We start from the raw sequence: 17,865 nt of genomic DNA on the forward strand, positions 1-17,865 counted from the left end.
TGATAAACAAGAGAGACATAAAGGGGTTTTCGAGGCTCCAGAATCCATGCAATTCCAATAGATGCTTTTCAGAGCGCCGTTTGCACCTATTGGTATATCCCAACCAAGCACATTTGGACATCATCGAGGATCAGGCTTTGGAAATGAAGATTTGGAGCGAGATCAAGTGGAGTTCTGCAGGCGAACTTCCAAAACCTTAACGAAAACCAGTGTAGCCAGCGCCGCGATGAAGGTTGGAGCTGTTGTAACGGTTGACTTGCATGCCAGCTGGAGGTCCGGGGCGAGTAGAGAGGGCCGGATTGCAGCAGAGCATGGCGACCCGGGAGCCATACTTGGAACCGCGGAGGGAGACCATGTGCTTTCGCACATGGCTCGCGACGATCTCGCGATGGTGCGCAGCACAGTTGGTCAGAATGTACTGGACGAGATAATTTCCAAACTGATCTCCAGCAACTGAAAAGTGAAGGTCAGTACATATTCGATGCCTGTTGATCAAGGTGAAACTTACTATCAATCAGAGGCATGCGAGGACGATCGGCACGGCCTTCGCAAACGCGGTCAAGATAGCGATCCAGAAAGTCACTACCACCAATCTTGAGGCACTTCTCGATGACCTTAGAAGCGTACTGGTCCATGCTGTACTCCGTGGCAAAGCGGATGATGTGCTCAATAGCACGGCTACGGTCAGCGGGCGCTCCATGCTCACAAATATGTTGAATGCACCAGTTGCCAAATTGACCATGAGCGATGACATCGATGCTAGCGAGGACTTCCTCGATGCACGGACGCTGGAGAGTATCGTAAGTACATCTTCACAATTCAAGAGTGTAAGCTTTAGCTCACCTTATCCTCCTCAAGACAGTTCTCAAAGATGTTCTGAACCACAAGACTGCCGGTCTCTCCAAGGGCAACCTCATGCCACATGCCTCGAAGAGCTTCATTGACGTAACGCATGATCTGCGGGGGCGAGTTGACCCAACGGAGCTCAAAGAGCTTCTGCCAAACGTGGCAAGCGTAACGGTGGATGACCGTTTCGGGGATGCGACGAAGCAGCTCATGTACCATAGTCGCTTTGTATTCTTCGGGAACCGCATCGAAAGCTTTCTGAATGACGTGACATCCAAAGGCGTCCATGCTGAGAGTCAGAACGTTACCACGAATGGCGCCAGCAATAGCGATAACCTGGCAATATATTAGTTCGAGCACGAATGTTTCATGGGCATGTATACACTTCATACCTGGTCTGGAGTACCGTGCTCAAAGCAGCGCTGAACAAGGAAGTTGCCAAAGCGGTTGATCATGAGCGGATATGCTTGAGCGATGATGGCTTCAACAATCTCGAACTTCTGTTCTGCAGTTCCAACTTTCAATTTCTGTGAAGGGGTCAATACGCAGACCAAAACATGTTGTAGCCCAAGAGGTCATGATAGTTACCTGTTGCAAGAAGATGGAGGCCTGCTGGTCGTTGCTGCAGATAATCTTGTCGACAATGTACTTCCAGTTGCAATTCATGTTACGGTCAAGAAGACGGCGATAGTTCATGGGCTCAGATGTGGAAGCGTACGTGGCATTACCCTCATTAAGGGGCTGCTCATGAATACTAAGGTTAGCCATTCCGTCTGAGGCCAAAGAGATGGTATTCACCTGAGCATTCCATGGCGTGGGAGCCATCGCATCAACACTGAATTCGGCTGCCTCGGGGGACAAACGAGTACCGAATGGGCCCATGGCACGAGCCTGGAAATTATTCATGCCATTGGGTGGTGCATGCATGGGTGCTGGAGGGCCAGACATGGGCTGAACCGCGGGGCTCATGTTGCCAGGGAATGGACCAAAGCGTGGGTTGTCGAAGGCGGAGTTGGGACGAGTTGGAGGATTGGAGAAGCCGCCACGGAAGCCCTGATCCAATGGGAAATGCATGGGCTCATTCAAATAAGAGTTCCTACCACGGAAGCCTGGCTGAGCAGTAGAGGCCCGAGGGTGCATTTGAACGGCACCCTGACCTTGATGCTCCATACCGGTGTTCATGTTCATTGGCATGTTATTGCCGTTGTAGAACGGAGCCTGGCGAGGCTGATCGCTGTTCCAGATGCTGATAGACGGAGGCATAGGCTGGCTCGGTGCCGGGTTGTTGAAGTGCGCTGGAGACTTTGTAGCATTGCCCCAAATGGAGTGGGGATTTCCAAAGGGCTTCACATCGTTCTTGTCATAGATTGTACCTTGGTTCATGGACCATCCATCTTGTGGACCGTAGCCGGGACGGGTGGATGCATTGAACTTATTCTGAAGCTGTGAGATAGCTTGTTCGGTCACATCACCTTTGTAGTAGTTGTAGTCCGTATCGGATGACTGACCAATAGCGTGGTCCAGAGTAGACTTGGTAAGATGAGTCGTATGAAGTTCCTGGTTCATGCGAGCGACCTCATTGCGGGCTTCGAGCAGCTCATTCTTGAGGCGGTGCAACTCAACAGCATTGACGACAACACCTTGTAGATCCGGCTCAGTAACAGGAGTCTGAGAGAGTTCATCTGTAGCAGGAGTAATGGAGAGCGAACCATTGGAAGAGTTCTCGTACTCCTTAGTCAGTCCCATGTTAGAGTGGTTCGGCTCTCCTTGCTTGTCCTGGTACTTCTCCGGAGGAGATGGCTGATCAGACAGACGCCTCAGAAGAGAATCTACGACAGACGAGGATGCTTGCTCATTTGAGGCATCTTGGTTGGTCTTGAGCTTCTGACAAGGTTAGCAAGAACTCCTGGTGGGGATGAGATGTGAGACAGACCTTATAGCCATCGACAGGCACACGATTCGATGCTTTGGCAAGCAGCTGCTGCTGTTGGGACGGGTGCTTGTTGTTGCGATTGGAGGCGATGAGTGGGACCGAGGGCTCGAGAGACGTCGAGTTTGGGCGCTTGACACCCTGCATATTGGATGTCAATGATGGGCTACCAAGACGCCAATTGGTAGATGTATGTGCAGTCATCCTGGAGGGGAAGGGGTGGCGAGAGCCTACCGCCATACCCAACGTCTCTGCGGACGTGTCGATCTTCAGGTCATCCGCGATGGAATATCGATTTTTGCGTGGAGTAGGCGAGCCATCCGAGGTGATATTGAGACTCATGGTGTCGATTAGATGGAATGATATACAGCCTTGCAGGGGATAAGGTGGGCTTGAGTATGGTGAGCGAGGCACTTGCGCAGTAGCTGTTGATGACGCCGCTGGACGCGAGAGATGCGACACGTAATGGCGAGTAGCTTTCGAAATATCGAAGATGAAGGGTAGTAGTGAACTACGACCTGCGAGCAGCCGTCTCAACGTATAGCTGTAAATACAGGTAGATGTAGGAACAAAGCTTGACCTGAAGAAGCTCGACGAAATGAAGCAGTGTTATATGAGGAGGCAACGAGCACTCGCAGCCCGTCTTTTGTGGGAAGAATTGCGAGGAAAGAACAGGGAGATGGTAAGTAAGGTAGGTAGGTAGGAAGTCGATGCTGATCTAGATTGCAGAAGCAAGAATTGCCAAAGAGGCGAAAAGAGATGCGGCGATTGAAGGTGCCACTACCTCAGTGAGAATGTGAGGCAAGAGGTGAGTGGGTTTGAGGAGCGGAATTGATGATGGGAAGAGGGGAGGGAGATTAGATAGACAAATGAGTTTTAGGAAGTAGATGTGAGGATATTGAAGAAGGGAAGGTTGAGAAGGAGAGAGAGAAGAGAAATTTTGAGAAGGGTTGAAGGAAGTGAGGTAGGTGGAGGTTAGGTGGTTGCGGTGGGTGAGTGAGTGTGAGTGGGTAGGAGAGGGAGAGAGAGTGAGGTAAATGAGGTAGAGGAGGGAGAGAGCAGTAACCTAAGTAGCAGCAGCAGAGGTAGGTAAGAGGAGAACAGCGAGTAGGGAAGGCACGCTACAACCAATCTCCTGGTAACGAGGTTGGGTGGCAAGAAACCATACAGTGAAACCAGAATATCACCTTTCACCGCCTCACAAAAGGGCACATTTCACTGCTTCGGTTCGTTCTGGTTCGTCGTGCTCAGGATCATAATCTACTTTACTTGACTCTGTGCGGTACCGCGATTATGGCGCGCGCCTCTCTCACCCGCGTCACTGGACCAGCAATAGGAAAATTTTCAAGATTGTTGGGACTTCACCGACAAATTGATTGTTTGGCAAGCATTTAAAACATACGAATCATCAATTCCCGGCCAAGTAGGATAGTTTGGTCAATCGGCTTGTCTGCTAAGAGACCACTGATGAAGTTGTCACGGCCCACCAGTGATCGAAGAATCCCAAAGCAAGAGCGCCCTCCACGCCTCTCCAAGCAGCACTATCACCGAGAATCACAAAGTCAGGCTGGCCTACTCCAGTCATCATCGGCACGAGACGAGCAGCTCGCGAAAGTGCTTCAGCACTGGATCCCCAAACTACGAGTTCGAGCCGCTCATCCTCAAGCGGTCGTAGATATATAGCACCGACGTCAGATGCCCCACCATACTTGCGAATCCTTCCTTTGCTATCAGTTACCGACACGGTGGATGCCGATATTGAGATCGGGAAGTTCTCATGGAGTCCTGGCGGTACATCGTGGCCCTCAACAACAGTGACGGTGTTGCCCCTTCCATTGTCGTCTGTAGAGTTGGATGATGCAATCACAGAATCGGCATAGAAATACTGGTGGAAGTTTCGTGACACTTGTAAGGCAGTGTGAATGGTATGACTTCCATGATGGCGGATGATGAAGGGTCCTTTCGTGCGGAGGATGGCGGTCATGGTACCAAGCTGCCGCCCTCTGCGATGTTTGATAGCTTCGTTGATATTGGGTATTTCACCCACCTGATGAATTAGCACGGACAGCAGATTGTGAAGTAGGCATACATACGCTCCACCTTCCGGAATCTCCTTTCGTGATGATAGTCAATGCCTCATCAGCGCTGAGTTCATCCGCGTCGATTGAAAGTGAGGCAGACCCTAGCGTCTTGATATCGATCTCCAGGCTGAGGACATTGGTAGTTGTCAACACATGACCTTTAACATGCACCTTCCCATACTGCCCAGGATCCTCTAGCTGCAAGACGCGGATGCCTCCTTTGGGTCCCATATCTCCAGGATCTCCGATGATGAAACTGAACTCATCCAACTTTCTAGGTATGGTGACATCGCTGGTCGCTTGAGATCGGAAGAACTTCTTCAACGGATCAGTTGTCATGATGCCATCCCACCAATGATTCTGTCCAGGAACCTCATTGTATGTAGAGTTGGCGCCGGCTTGGAACAACTGCTGGCCGAGAAACCTGGAGTGATACGTTGGAACGTTATCGTCTATTTCTCCATGCTGCTGCAGAACAGGTATGCCCTTGAGGTTCTCAAGCAATATTTCATGCCGATAACTGTTGAGAGAAGCACTAAGAATGGCGGTCCGTCTAGGATCCGCAGGTTGCCACAGTTCATAAGGAACGTACTCTGTATGCACTTAGCAAAGCAACATCTTGGAGGGGAAGACATACTCTGTATAGAAGAATAGCCAGACAACGGAGCAGCAGCAATAAGTCGGTCGGGTCTGTGGGTCATCCCATACCACGTTCCTTGCCCGCCATTCGAGTGGCCGGTCATGATCCAGCGGTCGACATCGACTCCCGGGCCACCCCAGCTGACATCTTCAATCCAATGTGGTATGCTTGCTACCGCTGCCTCCAAGTCGGTAAACCCCCAATTGTGCCAATCATCACCGCTCCACGGTGTAACGCCAGATGGCAGAAGCACCCACGCACACAGATCGGGTAGTGCATCGAAAACATGAGCCGCCATAGGGTCCGAAACTTCCACACCAGCTCCGTGGTTGGCTACCAATACAGGGAAAGCACTGACGCCCTCACAAGTCACGTTCTTTGCAGGCGGTCGAAGCATGGCGTATGACACAACCCCACCCGGATGGAGGAACGTAAATTTGTGAGCATTGTAAATGGAGCCTTTGGTAAGTTGTTGAGATACGCCAAGGACATGCGACTGAGTCCCGTGGCCAATGACTCTGTACGAGATGATGTAGTGAATCGAAGAGGCATTTTTGCCTGGCAGCGTGACACTGAAAGAAATTGGCCTCGTTTGCCCAGCGATAACAGTAATGCCAGAGCTGTTGATCGCAGCAGGCGAATCAGACTAAAACGTAGTGAGTACTATATTGGTATGCACATTCAGAAGCCACGACTCATAAATAAGAACCGTAAGGTCGTACCTCTATAGATCGTATGCTCGTGATCTCGACATCATCACTTCCCCCATTGCGAACTATTACGGAGGCGTGGGGCGAAGCCAGTTGGCCGTCTACCACATCTGATATCAGTATGCCAGGTGTGGCCAGCTCTAGGGTACCACTGGTCAATCGAGCTTCGATGAGAACATCGATGGTAGGATCATTTATCCCACCGAAAGCTCTGACATCTCGCCAGAGCCGTATATCGACCTTGTGGGCGCCTGGCGTAAGGCTAAGTACGGGCGGTGCCTTTCGGAATGTATAGGCATCTCCCCCGAAGTAGTGTACATCATCGATCCAGTATTCGATGATAGCATCTGTATGTAAAACGACTTGCTGTGTTTTGTTTCCACTTACCACGAGCTCTCCTCGAGCCCACGCTTGATATTGCACTGCAGCCCATCCGTAGACGACTTTGAGGAAGTCCCAATTGACGTTGTCATAGCCAACACTCAAAGATGCCTTGGTGGAGTTGGACGTAACGTCGGTCTGAGCAGCTTGGACTTTGGACCATTTTGCAACGCCATTGGTCGCAAGCGAAGTTCGAAAAGTGGTATCAGGGTCGTATTGCAAGTTCCTGAATCCGCCATGGTACTCGAGCGGGTCTGCACCCCATGAACCCTCTACAAATTCACATTGTCAGCCCCAGTATGCAGCATCCGCATTGACCAATGGAACTTATCATGCCTCGTGTCCCAATCTGGAATGGCCCAAGCAATTGCCATGTGTCGCTGATGCGGAGAGGGCTCTGGTTGTCTGCTTGACGAGACTCTACGGGAACCAGAAGGCGAACCATTTCGTGATCATGTTCTGCGTTGCACCAGGAAGCTAACGACAATAATGCACATAGAGTTAGGAAGTAGACAAGTGGCAGTCTACAACCAGTCAGAAGCATCATGAAAGCCTACACTAGCACTGAGGGGAATGACTACTACTGAATCAGCAAGAGGAGCCGAACCCTCCGAAGGCACCACCAAAATGTATGCACCCTAACCCTACACGATACATTGTACTACGGGTACTGTACAGAGTAAATAGCACAACTCACTGCGAGGTACAAGTACTGAAACAAGAGTACAGACAAGACCGGACTGTACTGAGGGCTTACGGGTACGGGACGAATAGACGAGGCAAAACAGAGACGACGGCGCAAGAAGACGCGTGGCGCATCAAAGCAAAGCGGAGTAGGTGTACACAGTGTGTACATACCTTTATGGTGATCATCGGTCATCTATTATCACACGGTTCAATCCCCATCAAACCCCTGCCGATGGTTAAAATTACATTGTATCTACTAGGTAGTTACCAGTTTGTTGAAGTATAGTAGAGTGTACCTACATGTACATTCATTACTATCCTAGATACATACATGTACATAGTAATTACTAAGTACTCGTATGTAGAAGATGCCAAGTCAGCATCCCACGCCTCTCCCACTCTTCTTTAATCTGCTGTGATGTGATAGGCTGGACCGGACTCCAATCCTGGCTTAGTGCAGGTCCCCCGTCCGTGTGTATTGTAACTAGTCTACTTGTACTTGTGCCGAATCGGGTAAGCTTAACTCGACTTAAAGTTGTATCGTCAACACGAAGGAGAGATTGAAGAAGAGATCCCTCTCTAACCACACTCTTTAACTACACCACTCCGTACATACCTCTATCGGTTTCTCCACAGTACATATTTACGAGTCTATTCACGGTCGCAAAAGACACCCTCGCGCACTTCTCGTCCAGTGGAACGCCCTCCACCTCATCCGCCCTTAAACGTAACACAGTCACCTCTGGTCTCTCCTCCCTCCGTAAGGGAGCACCTCAACGAGCGATCGCAACTTTGGCCTCTTCTATATATTTCCATAATACCCATGGCTTGAGAAATTTACAAACGATATCGCTCTTTCCCAACATCCCTATTTAATGGCTTCGGCGTCGCATACCGACTCCGATTCGCGAGAAACGTTCAAGTTCCCAGCTTTCCAACCTGACCTCCTGCCCACCCATGAGGAGGAACCCTACGGGCTGAGCACGTCGCGATCAGCAAGTCCAGCCCCTTCTAATGGAGCGATTCCCTCGGTGAAGTGGGAACCGCGGAAGGAGCAGAGATATGCCTACTCAAGCCCCCTCGCGCCAGGGAATGCGACCAGACACGGTCGGCAGAAGAGTCTGAGTGAGGCTATTCGGACAATCCGCACGCCAGGTCGCAAAGCAAGCGTCAGCCAAAATGCGCAAGAAATTGCACAGGCATTAAAGGCGCCCATGTCGCCGCACCTCATCGTAAGTCCCACCACGCGCTGCGATAACATTGAAGAAACTGGGGCTGATTAAATGGCATTCATGCAGATGCTATGCGGTGTATGGTACATGACCTCTATCTTCTCCAATACCTCCTCGAAGGCGATCTTGACCGCGCTCCCCAAGCCCATCACGCTTACGCTCGTACAATTCGCATTCGTGTCGTCATGGTGCATATTCCTTGCCGCGCTGGCGAGAAGATACCCACGACTGAAGCAGACAATACCGGTCTTGAAGTTTGGCATCCGCCCTCCCACCAGGGACCTGCTCATGACTACTCTACCATTGGCATTGTTCCAAATCGGAGGACACATCTTGAGCTCAGATGCCACCCGGCGGATACCCGTATCTTTGGTCCATACGATCAAAGGTCTCTCCCCGCTGTTGACCGTCGCCGCATATCGAATCTTCTACGGCATCCATTACAGCATCCCCACGTACCTCTCCCTGATCCCTCTCACCCTGGGCGTAGTCCTGGCTTGCTCCGCCGACTTCAATGCAAACTTCATGGGCCTCCTCATGGCCTTCGCCTCTGCGATCCTCTTCGTCACGCAGAACATCGTCTCCAAACAGATCTTCAATGACTCGGCAGCCGCAGAACGTGACGGCCTCGCACCTACCAAATTCACCAAGCCAGACAAATTGAACCTCCTCTGCTACTCCTCGGGTCTCGCTTTCCTCTTCACGTTCCCCATCTGGCTCTGGTCTGAGGGCTTCACCCTCCTCGGCGATTTCCTCAGCGATGCCTCGATCTCGCTCTCCAACCGGCCGGGATCCTACGACCACGGCCGCCTCCTCCTCGAATTCCTCTTCAACGGCACGTTCCACTTCGGCCAGAACATTGTCGCCTTCGTCCTCCTCTCCATGATCTCCCCGGTTACCTACTCCGTCGCCTCCCTCATCAAGCGCGTCTTCGTCATCGTCTTCGCCATCATCTGGTTCGGAAAACCCATGACCAACATCCAATTCTTCGGCTTCTTCCTCACCTTCCTCGGCCTCTACCTCTACGACCGCACCTCCGACGCTGCGAAAGCAGACAAGCGCGCCCGAGCCTTGCAAGCCAAATCCCAAAGCACCCTCCTCCCACTCTCCACCGCCAATACCGCATCGGACAAGCTCCCCCGCAACCCCATCATCACCGCCTCCCCCTCAACAATGCTGTCCGCAGGCACGGGCGCATACCCCAAGTCCTCTACCACGGCCATCGCCGCAGACCCCCGCGACGACAAGAGGACAGACAACCTCGCATCGGCGGGACATCAGCCCGCGAGCTGGCTGCCCCCGGGCACGAAGCAGGAGGATACGTGGAGGCCGAATGGCAGGGCTGGCGGTGTGGGTGTCTCGTACGGTTGATTTTTTGCCGTCGTCTTTGGTTTTGGATTTCTTTTTATTGTACACGCTCATGCTACCGCATGTATGATTGGCTTTGGGACCGTCGTTCGGGGTGTCTGGATATGGCGACGTTTCTCCTTCCTGAAGGGACTCTCTACGACGTGCGATGTCACAAACGTCACGTATTTTCAACGGAAAGTCGCGGTCGATGGCACATACCTTACGAGGGCACATTTGTTTAGATAACGCTCCGAGTGTTTTCTATTGACATTCAAAGAGACAGAAGACAAGGAGAGAGAAAGATTAGAGATATATCATATTATTTAGAGGGCATTATATATCCCGGCGTTTTTTCTGTTTGGCTTTTTGCTTACTTCGGAGAGGGCATGAGGCGAGATGGGGTGGGGTGGATGAAGTACATGAAGTACATGAGATAAGATAAAGAACAAAGATATCCATTGTCGTCGTCGCCGACCATCTAAGATGCTTTGAACGATTGATCTTTTGACGATGGATGTACACATACGCTGGCTGGCTGTTCGGTCTGGGTCTGGAAGACAATATACAATACACGAGTGAGACCGTCTCGCTATCCTGTTGATTAACCCTGTACGTTCGTTCCATGCGTGTGCGTGAACGTTCTTCACGTGTGATAACTTTTCGTTGGAAATGATCATTGTTGTTCAAAAAAAAGTGTGTCTTAACCCAATAACGGTGTGTGCCTATGTACAGTACAGGGACGGTTTGAATTTCATGCTCTTCTTCCTCTCCTCTGCCTTTCCTTCGCCTCCCTTTCCATGCTTTCATATCTCGCTCTATTCTTAGAGGGGCATCATTCCCACTTACTGCCCCGTCCGCATCATCTCTAGAATTTACAAGCAAACGGGACCTATTAGGAGCCCCCTTCCACCAATTTTTCCTTCCGCGGTTTAGAGAAAGAAAAGATCTTTATGCTGAAGCGAGGGCGCTCTGGCTCTGTGTGCCGTAGCCGACTTGTGGTTGGGGCTCGCCTGGGGCGTCGAAGTTTGTAAGCGGGTTCTTGGATGCCTTTGCGGCTGAGCAGCGGGCCATTGTTGGGGAACTGGGTTTCGAGGTTAGTATTTCATGTTCGGCTGGTCAGGTAGGGGGGAGGTAATGGGGGAACTTACTTTCTTGAGATGACGTCTGTGAGGTAGAAGTTTTCGATGGGGTACTTGAGGGATTGGTTGCTGGCTTGCGCGCCCTTGTTCTGGTCGACGAGCTGGACCTTGCTGAGGGCAGGCAGGGCGACGGGCTCGACGGCGTCGTATCGCCTGAGACCGGGGGCGATCTCCTCCATGCGGTCGCGGAGCGCCTCGATGTCGTCGTAAGGGAGCTCGGCACCGAGGTATTCTGAAGCAGCTCGGACGATCTTCCAGTCGTCGCGCGAGGCGCCGGGAAGGCCAACCGCGCTTCGGCTCATCTGTACACGGCCCTCGGTGTTGACGTATGTTCCGGACTTCTCAGTGTAGGCGGCACCAGGGAGAACAACGTCGGCCAATTGGGCGCCACGGTCTCCGTGATGGCCCTGGTAGACGACGAATGCATCCTTGGGGATGTCTGCCTCGTTGACCTCGTCGGCGCCGAGCAACCAGACGAACTTGGCTTGTGTGTTGGCGACCTCAGGAGATGGGACGGTGAAACCGACATCGTAGGCTCCAGTTCGCGATGCAGCGCGCTGAAGGACGTTGTAGCCGTTCCACTCGGGGGTCTGGAAGTTGGCCTTGCTCTTCTCGACGAAAGCACCAACCTGCTCGTAGACGGATTTGGCATCAGCGTGCTCGGTGACACCGCTACCAATGATGATCATAGGCCTCTTGGCTGCCTGTAGCTTCTTTCCGAAAGCTCCAGAGAGGGCCGTCTTGAGGTCCGCGGCAGAGGTACCAAGCTTCTCGTACTCGAAAGTGCTCTCGAAATCCTCACCAATGATGCCAATCTCGAGATCAGACCTGAGCCACTGCTTCCTGATGCGGGCGTTGAGAACGGCAGCTTCGTGGCGGGGGTTGGTACCAACGAGGAGGATAGCGTCAGCCTCCTCGACACCGTAGATCTTAGAGTTGAAAGCGTAGTTGGAGCGAACATCAACACCGTGAGCAACGGGTTGGCTGCCATTGGCCTGGTCCAGAGCAAGGTTGTCAGATCCGAGTTTGTTGGCGAGGTCCTTCATAGCGACAAGAGTCTCAGTCTCAACCAATTGGCCGGCAACAACCTTGAATTCATTGCCCTTTGGTGATATCCTCTTGTAAGCGTTGCCGATCTCGACGAGTGCCTGTTCCCAAGTGGCGGGCTTGAACTGGTCGTCCTCCCTCACGAGCGGGTTGACCAATCGCTGTGTGCTCAGAGCGTCGCAGGCGAAACGGGACTTGTCGTTGATCCATTCCTCGTTGATGTCGTCGTTCAATCGGGGGAGAATTCGCATGACCTGGATACCACGGGAGTCGACACGGATATTCGAGCCCAGACCATCGAGGACGTCGACAGTCTCGGTATGGTAGAGTTCCCAGGGACGAGCCTTGAATGCGTAGGGCTTGGAGGTCAGGGCACCGACGGGGCAGAGATCGATGACGTTTCCAGACATTTCGGAGTCGAGGGCGGTCTCGAGGTAAGTACCAATCTGGAGGTCGTTGCCACGTCCCGTTGAGCCGAGCTCAGGAGCACCGGCAACATCGTTGGCGAAACGCACGCAACGGGTGCAGTGAATACACCTGTTCATGGAAGTCTGTCGAGTGTCAGGAAATGCCTATTCGATGCTGATGACAAATTGCATCCCTACCTTAACGAGCGGTCCAATGTTCTTGTCCTCGACGGCACGCTTGCCGCCAATCTCGTGGAAACGTCCTCGGTCGGCACCGTACCGCATCGACTGGTCCTGGAGATCGCACTCGCCTCCCTGGTCGCAGATGGGGCAGTCCAGAGGATGGTTGGCGAGCAGGAACTCCATGACACCCTCTCGCGCCTTGTGTACTAGTGGTGAGTCGGTCTTGACGACCATTCCAGGTTGTACCGGCCACGCGCAGGATGCCACAGGTTTGGGAGCCCGCTCCACCTCGACCAGACACATACGGCAGTTTCCAGCAATCATCAACTTCTCGTGGTAGCAGTATCGGGGGACGGTGGATCCGGCTTTTTCGCACGCTTGGATGAGGGCAGAGCCGGCTAGAAAGGAAGTGTTAGAATCGTCTCGAAAGTTGGGGATCAATTGCAATCGTGCTCCGTACCCTCGATTGATACTTTCTTTCCATCTGCGAGGCGCGTTAGCATGCGTTGTGGGTGGTACTCGAGGGGTGGCACAAACCAACTGTGATTTCTACCTCTGCTGGCCTGTTGGCAGAGGCAGTAAAGGCCCGGCTGCCATTGAGGCCTGCGAGCTTAGCAGGCCTCCTCAGCGACCGGATCAATTGTTGCCGCAGCATATTGAGGGCGTGTGCGATGGGGAGGGAGGGGGGGATGTGTGGGTTGTTTTGCTGCTGCGGAGCTCGATCAGGACGTCAAGATGTGAGGTTTGACCTCACGGCTTATTCGCCTGGGTCGTGATTGGCCCGAAGCACGGTTGCGGTCTTGGCGCCCATCGCTCGCCAATGATAAAAACCTTTCGTCCTGTTCTCTCTTTTCCTCTTCTTCAACTCATTCACGGGCGGATTTTATTGTAGGAAGGTCAGGGTGATCTCGCTCGCAAGAGTGGCTTCGCTATTTTCTTACGTCTGACTTTCCCCTGCTATCTTCCCAAGAGCACGACTTACCGTGCGCCGTAGCTGGAGCTGACGAGGGTTCTATCCGATGAAATCTTGTTCCTTACCAACGTCGCTACATATCATATCCTCCCCCATTCCCATTTCGTGAAACCACGTTGTGAACCTGTGTTTACAGCCAATTAAGTCCACATAAATTGCATTGGACGAACAAGGGGAAGAGAACGATTTATATCAATAGTCTCTTCCCATGAATTGGCATAGATATCTTCCAGCCACTTTGTGTGCGTGCGTGTATATCCCGTGGTTGAAGAGGCTCCATCAAATCTCTCTATGGCCTACATGCACACACGCCATGGCCATCAACACTTAATTCATACCCTCCCATGAAACAGCATGCCTATCTTCCAGCCGCTGTCGTCGAGATTAAAGATCGAATATCATCCTATGTTACCACATCTCCTTAGTCCATCTGGACACTTCTGCACGCGAGTCCCCTACCTGGCCCCGACACCACCCAACACCAATCCCACATCCATCCCCATTGCACTCGACTAACAGTGTTCCATCCCTATGAACGGCATGCATCATCCTCGAGCCTCGAACCTCGAACCCGGCACGTATATCAAGGATCGTGATGGCCTTCAGTACGCGGAGACATGTCGAGATATCCAGCTACATCAACCCTTCGACCTTCGCTTAAACGAATGATAGTGCTAGCGATGCGTGTGATGCTATGAAGCGTGCAACCGACTACAACTCGTGCGCCCAATCAAATACAGTAATTACTATACCAACCTCTAAAGGCAAAAACAAAGAGGGAGAGGGGAAAGGAATAATACGTTGCATTGAGACTCTTTGAGTAGATATGTCAGGTTGTACAAGATTTAGAGAGATTATGTACGTGCAAGAGAAACAACAATAGGAGATAAAGAGGATGAAGTGCACGACTCCCGAAATCGTGACAAACCATCGGGCGGATTATTTCCCCGCAGAAGAGGCGAGGGCGTATGAAGGAGGAGTAGGATGCGGTCGGATCCGGGCTCATGCCATGTCATGAGAACTTCCCCACCTCTAATCCTGTGAACATACACACGTACGAACATCACATCACGAACACAGACGGGCGCTTTATTGTTGAACTTTTTGTAAACTTGGAATTTTTTTTCTCTTTTCGTTTTGATCTGTCTTTTAATCTAAAGGGGGTCTTGTTTTTTAAACTCCGCCCGAAGGGTCTACAAACCGAAGCCAACCAGCCCGAATCATCGTCAGGGGGGATATAGTGGTCTATACTATACAAGCCTGAAAGCACACAAACGCTTGGCTTCTGACGCCAGAATGAGAAAAGAAGAAAAGTCAGAGAGGGAGGCGCAGAACAAGAAACATCAGATGTCATTATTGCCAGAGTGCTTGACACGGCTGCAAAGAAACCTCAAACTCCACTTCTAATGCAGGAGAACGGGCACGTCGGTCCATTTGGAGACGGGGGGCACCATTCATTCGGAAACATAAACGTCATGTTGTAGCTTTACTCGTTATCGCTGTCGGCACCGATGGCCATCTTGGCCTTCTGTCCGGCGGTGGCCTTGGGGACAGGGGCAGCGATCTTCAAGGGAGCGGTACCGAGACCGTTCCTGTTGCGGAAGAAGAGGACGCCCTTGCCCTCACCCTCGGCCTCGAGGCTGGGCTCGACCCACTGGCACATACGGGCGCTCTTCCAGATGGCCTTCAAGAAACCGATGGAACCATCCTTGGTGTCGGAGCGGTAGTGCTTGCCCATGACCTTCTTGATGGCCTCGGTGGCCTCGTCGGCATGGTAGAAAGGAATGCTGGAGATGTAGTGGTGGAGGACGTGGGTCTCGATGATGCCGTGGAACAAAGTGCGGCCAATGAAGCCAAACTCACGATCGATGGTGGCAGCGGCTCCACGGGTGTAGGTCCAGGTCTTAGCATCGTAGTGGGGGAGCTGAGGGTCGGTGTGCTGGAGGTAGGTGATGAAGACTGCGAGCCGTTAGAGATGATCTACGAAAACATGGAATTGGTGACAGCCAACTTACCTAGCCAGTGGTGGACCCAGAAGTACGGGATGACGTACCAGACGAAAATGTTCGTCCAGCCGAAGTTCTTGCCGACCCAGCAAACGAAACCGAGAGTGATGGCAAGACCGAGATCGCTGAGGAGGATGAGATGCTCGTCCTTCTTCTCATAGATGGGGCTGGAAGGGAAGAAGTGGTTGACGCCACCGAAGAATCCGTTGCCCTTGCCCTTGCCCTTGCCCTCGGGCTGGCGCTCGTGGAAGTTGTGTCCGGTAACGTTGGCAAAGAGGTACAATTGCCAGCCAGCGATCTGCTGGCCAAAGAGGTGGATGGCAGTGGCAAGGGGAGTCTCCTCGGTCAATTCGTGGATCTGGTGGACGAGCCTGCTGACGCGAGTGGCATACAACTCCCTGGTCTTGGGGACGAACACCATGTCACGCTCCATGTGGCCGGTGGCCTTGTGGTGCTTGCCATGGGAGATCTTCCAGGAAAAGTAGGGGACGAGGAGAGCAGAGTGGCAGATCCAGCCGACGGTGTCGTTGAGGGTCTTGGAGGGGGAGAAGGCCTGGTGGCCGCACTCGTGGGCAAGGACCCAGAGACCGGTACCGACCAAGCCCTGGAAGACGGTGTACGCAGCCCACAATGCGGTCCTGGCAGCGTACGAGGGCACATACTCGGGGGTTATGAAGTTGTAGCAAACGGTAAAGCAGGTACCGAGCATGAAGATGTCACGGAAGACGTAGAACAAGCTTCGGGCGGCGGAACGTTCGAAGCAGTGGGGAGGAATGGCATCGCGGATGTCCTTGATGGTGTAGTCGGGGATCTCGAACTCGTTGCCGTAGGTATCGAGGAGCTTGCCGCGGGTGTTCTTGACGGGGGCATCCTCAGAAGCAAGCGAGGAGAGCGATGTAGAGGAAGCCGATTGAGTAGGAGAATCGACGGGAGAGACTGATACCGAGGGAGCGGAGGAGGAAGGGACAGAGTCGGTGGTGACAGTCCTCCTCAGGACAGGGTTCTGGGGTCGTGCAGTGGTGGCCATGTTGACAAGGTGAAGAACCGGCGCTTTAAAGATAGCAATGGGTGTAAAAATGCAAGCAGAACGTCAAACGTGCAGCTGGAAAGGCAAGCAACGATGGACAGGAGCGATTGACTGCGACGGGGGGAAGGGGGCAGCTATCAAAGCGAGGGTGTTGTTGTTGAGAGAGGCGGGTCGCTTGTTGGGAAGCGGGAGAGAGAGATAGTTATAGTTGTGGTTGTGGTGGATAAAGATATGGAGGAATTGGCGGTCTGCCTCGACGGCTTCGCAACAGAAACAAGCCAACAAAACACACACGACTCGACACAACAATGGGACAATGGACGAGCAAGAGGGGCAAAGGAATTGGAATAGAATTCGCCGTGTGGGGAGGCGGTGACTTATAAAGTATCTGTAGGATACCTAGTAGAGGGAGGGAGGGTGATTATTGTGTTAGAAGCTCTGGGCATTTCTTTTTTGCAATTCACTACGGGGGGAGGGAGGGAGGGATGGAGGGACATCCTAAATCGGACCGGGCTAGCGACACGCGAAGGAAAAAAAACGAATGGTATTGTTACTTGTACGGTACATGCACGGTACGTAGATGTTGAGAGCATTACTACACATAACTAGTCTGGAGTATTCACTTAGTCACTGTACTATTCCATTGTACCTACATAGTAGTTATTCGGTACATCCCTTCCCCTTCTTCCCCTATGGGTCTATGGGTCTATGGAACCTTCCAGGGGTCAACGGCGGATAGGAAAAAGATACGCCTGCAACGTATGCAAAACTTACCTACCTAAGGTCTCAAGGTAACTACTTTGTAACTAGCAGGTAGTTTGATAGACAACGCCAGGGACCATACCTAGGACCCGCCAATGCTCTCTGGCGAAAATCACTCCTTTGCTGTGGAGACGCTGTAGAGTCGGCTTCTCTTTGGACTCTAGAGGATGCCGCTGTTGGTGGTGATTCATGGTGAAGGGTCCAATTGCCACCGCACTGAACATTCCTGGGGACCGAATTGACCATCTTACATACTCAGACCATCTACGGTGTACTACTGACTACAGAGGGAAAAAGAAAGAAAAGTTTTACCTTTCAGAAGCTTATTCACTGCCTCATGCGTACACAGGCACACACAGGCACACACACAACAGCAAGGCTGCCGAGCCGAGGAATAGGAGGAAACCGCGATTGGAAAAAAGCAGGAACGCCCCTGTCCATCTTCTCCCACCGCCTTCATAGTA

General features: G+C 52.3%; 6 protein-coding genes across 6 annotated transcripts; 1 reads left to right on the forward strand and 5 right to left on the reverse strand.

Annotated features, from left to right (window-relative positions):
• Window positions 1-196: 196 nt before the first annotated feature.
• BU24DRAFT_481052 (ARM repeat-containing protein) lies at window positions 197-3,144 on the reverse strand (the record flags this gene model as incomplete). Its single annotated transcript, XM_033533153.1, has 8 exons — window positions 2,780-3,144; window positions 2,197-2,697; window positions 1,645-1,998; window positions 1,435-1,590; window positions 1,239-1,373; window positions 844-1,182; window positions 509-788; window positions 197-453 (listed from the first exon to the last, which is right to left on the reverse strand). The coding sequence occupies exons 1-8, from the start codon at window positions 3,116-3,118 to the stop codon at window positions 197-199; spliced, it is 2,361 nt and encodes a 786-aa protein (XP_033384759.1). The 5' UTR covers window positions 3,119-3,144.
• A 1,016-nt stretch (window positions 3,145-4,160) lies between these two features.
• On the reverse strand, window positions 4,161-7,480 carry BU24DRAFT_422761 (uncharacterized protein). Its single transcript, XM_033528067.1, has 6 exons — window positions 7,286-7,480; window positions 6,925-7,165; window positions 6,220-6,860; window positions 5,495-6,143; window positions 4,870-5,450; window positions 4,161-4,823 (listed from the first exon to the last, which is right to left on the reverse strand). The coding sequence occupies exons 2-6, from the start codon at window positions 7,031-7,033 to the stop codon at window positions 4,230-4,232; spliced, it is 2,574 nt and encodes an 857-aa protein (XP_033384760.1). The 5' UTR covers window positions 7,034-7,165; window positions 7,286-7,480; the 3' UTR covers window positions 4,161-4,229.
• A 670-nt stretch (window positions 7,481-8,150) lies between these two features.
• On the forward strand, window positions 8,151-9,878 carry BU24DRAFT_433432 (TPT-domain-containing protein; the record flags this gene model as incomplete). The annotated part of the gene is made up of 2 exons (XM_033529972.1): window positions 8,151-8,507; window positions 8,574-9,878. The coding sequence occupies 2 exons, from the start codon at window positions 8,151-8,153 to the stop codon at window positions 9,876-9,878; spliced, it is 1,662 nt and encodes a 553-aa protein (XP_033384761.1).
• A 156-nt stretch (window positions 9,879-10,034) lies between these two features.
• BU24DRAFT_201374 (uncharacterized protein) lies at window positions 10,035-10,971 on the reverse strand. Its single transcript, XM_033521825.1, has one exon. It carries the CDS (start codon window positions 10,662-10,664, stop codon window positions 10,191-10,193), a length of 474 nt encoding a protein of 157 aa, XP_033384762.1. The 5' UTR covers window positions 10,665-10,971; the 3' UTR covers window positions 10,035-10,190.
• On the reverse strand, window positions 10,520-13,362 carry BU24DRAFT_391727 (NADH-quinone oxidoreductase). The gene is made up of 5 exons (XM_033525122.1): window positions 13,171-13,362; window positions 13,094-13,117; window positions 12,649-13,031; window positions 11,006-12,594; window positions 10,520-10,938 (listed from the first exon to the last, which is right to left on the reverse strand). The coding sequence occupies exons 1-5, from the start codon at window positions 13,286-13,288 to the stop codon at window positions 10,806-10,808; spliced, it is 2,247 nt and encodes a 748-aa protein (XP_033384763.1). The 5' UTR covers window positions 13,289-13,362; the 3' UTR covers window positions 10,520-10,805.
• A 1,340-nt stretch (window positions 13,363-14,702) lies between these two features.
• Window positions 14,703-17,051, reverse strand: BU24DRAFT_441578 (uncharacterized protein). Its single transcript, XM_033530452.1, has 2 exons — window positions 15,622-17,051; window positions 14,703-15,565 (listed from the first exon to the last, which is right to left on the reverse strand). The coding sequence occupies exons 1-2, from the start codon at window positions 16,637-16,639 to the stop codon at window positions 15,093-15,095; spliced, it is 1,491 nt and encodes a 496-aa protein (XP_033384764.1). The 5' UTR covers window positions 16,640-17,051; the 3' UTR covers window positions 14,703-15,092.
• Window positions 17,052-17,865: the final 814 nt, after the last annotated feature.

This window comes from Aaosphaeria arxii, assembly GCF_010015735.1.
Source record: "Aaosphaeria arxii CBS 175.79 unplaced genomic scaffold BU24scaffold_4, whole genome shotgun sequence".
Taxonomy (NCBI): Eukaryota; Fungi; Ascomycota; class Dothideomycetes; order Pleosporales; genus Aaosphaeria; species Aaosphaeria arxii.

Excerpts from the sequence above, each read along its gene's own strand:
- BU24DRAFT_391727 (XM_033525122.1), bottom strand. The coding sequence starts at position 13,288 with ATGCTGCGGCAACAATTGATCCGGTCGCTGAGGAGGCCTGCTAAGCTC. Across the intron at positions 13,032-13,093 it reads AAAGAAAGTATCAATCGAGG|CCGGCTCTGCCCTCATCCAA; the intron begins GTACGGAGCACG and ends CTTCCTTTCTAG. Across the intron at positions 10,939-11,005 it reads ACAGACGTCATCTCAAGAAA|TTCCCCAACAATGGCCCGCT; the intron begins GTAAGTTCCCCC and ends CTCGAAACCCAG.
- BU24DRAFT_441578 (XM_033530452.1), bottom strand. The coding sequence starts at position 16,639 with ATGGCCACCACTGCACGACCCCAGAACCCTGTCCTGAGGAGGACTGTC. Across the intron at positions 15,566-15,621 it reads CTGGGTCCACCACTGGCTAG|TCTTCATCACCTACCTCCAG; the intron begins GTAAGTTGGCTG and ends AACGGCTCGCAG.
- BU24DRAFT_422761 (XM_033528067.1), bottom strand. The coding sequence starts at position 7,033 with ATGGTTCGCCTTCTGGTTCCCGTAGAGTCTCGTCAAGCAGACAACCAG. Across the intron at positions 6,861-6,924 it reads ATTCCAGATTGGGACACGAG|AGGGTTCATGGGGTGCAGAC; the intron begins GCATGATAAGTT and ends GTGAATTTGTAG. Across the intron at positions 5,451-5,494 it reads TGGCTATTCTTCTATACAGA|AGTACGTTCCTTATGAACTG; the intron begins GTATGTCTTCCC and ends AAGTGCATACAG.
- BU24DRAFT_201374 (XM_033521825.1), bottom strand. The coding sequence starts at position 10,664 with ATGAAAGCATGGAAAGGGAGGCGAAGGAAAGGCAGAGGAGAGGAAGAA.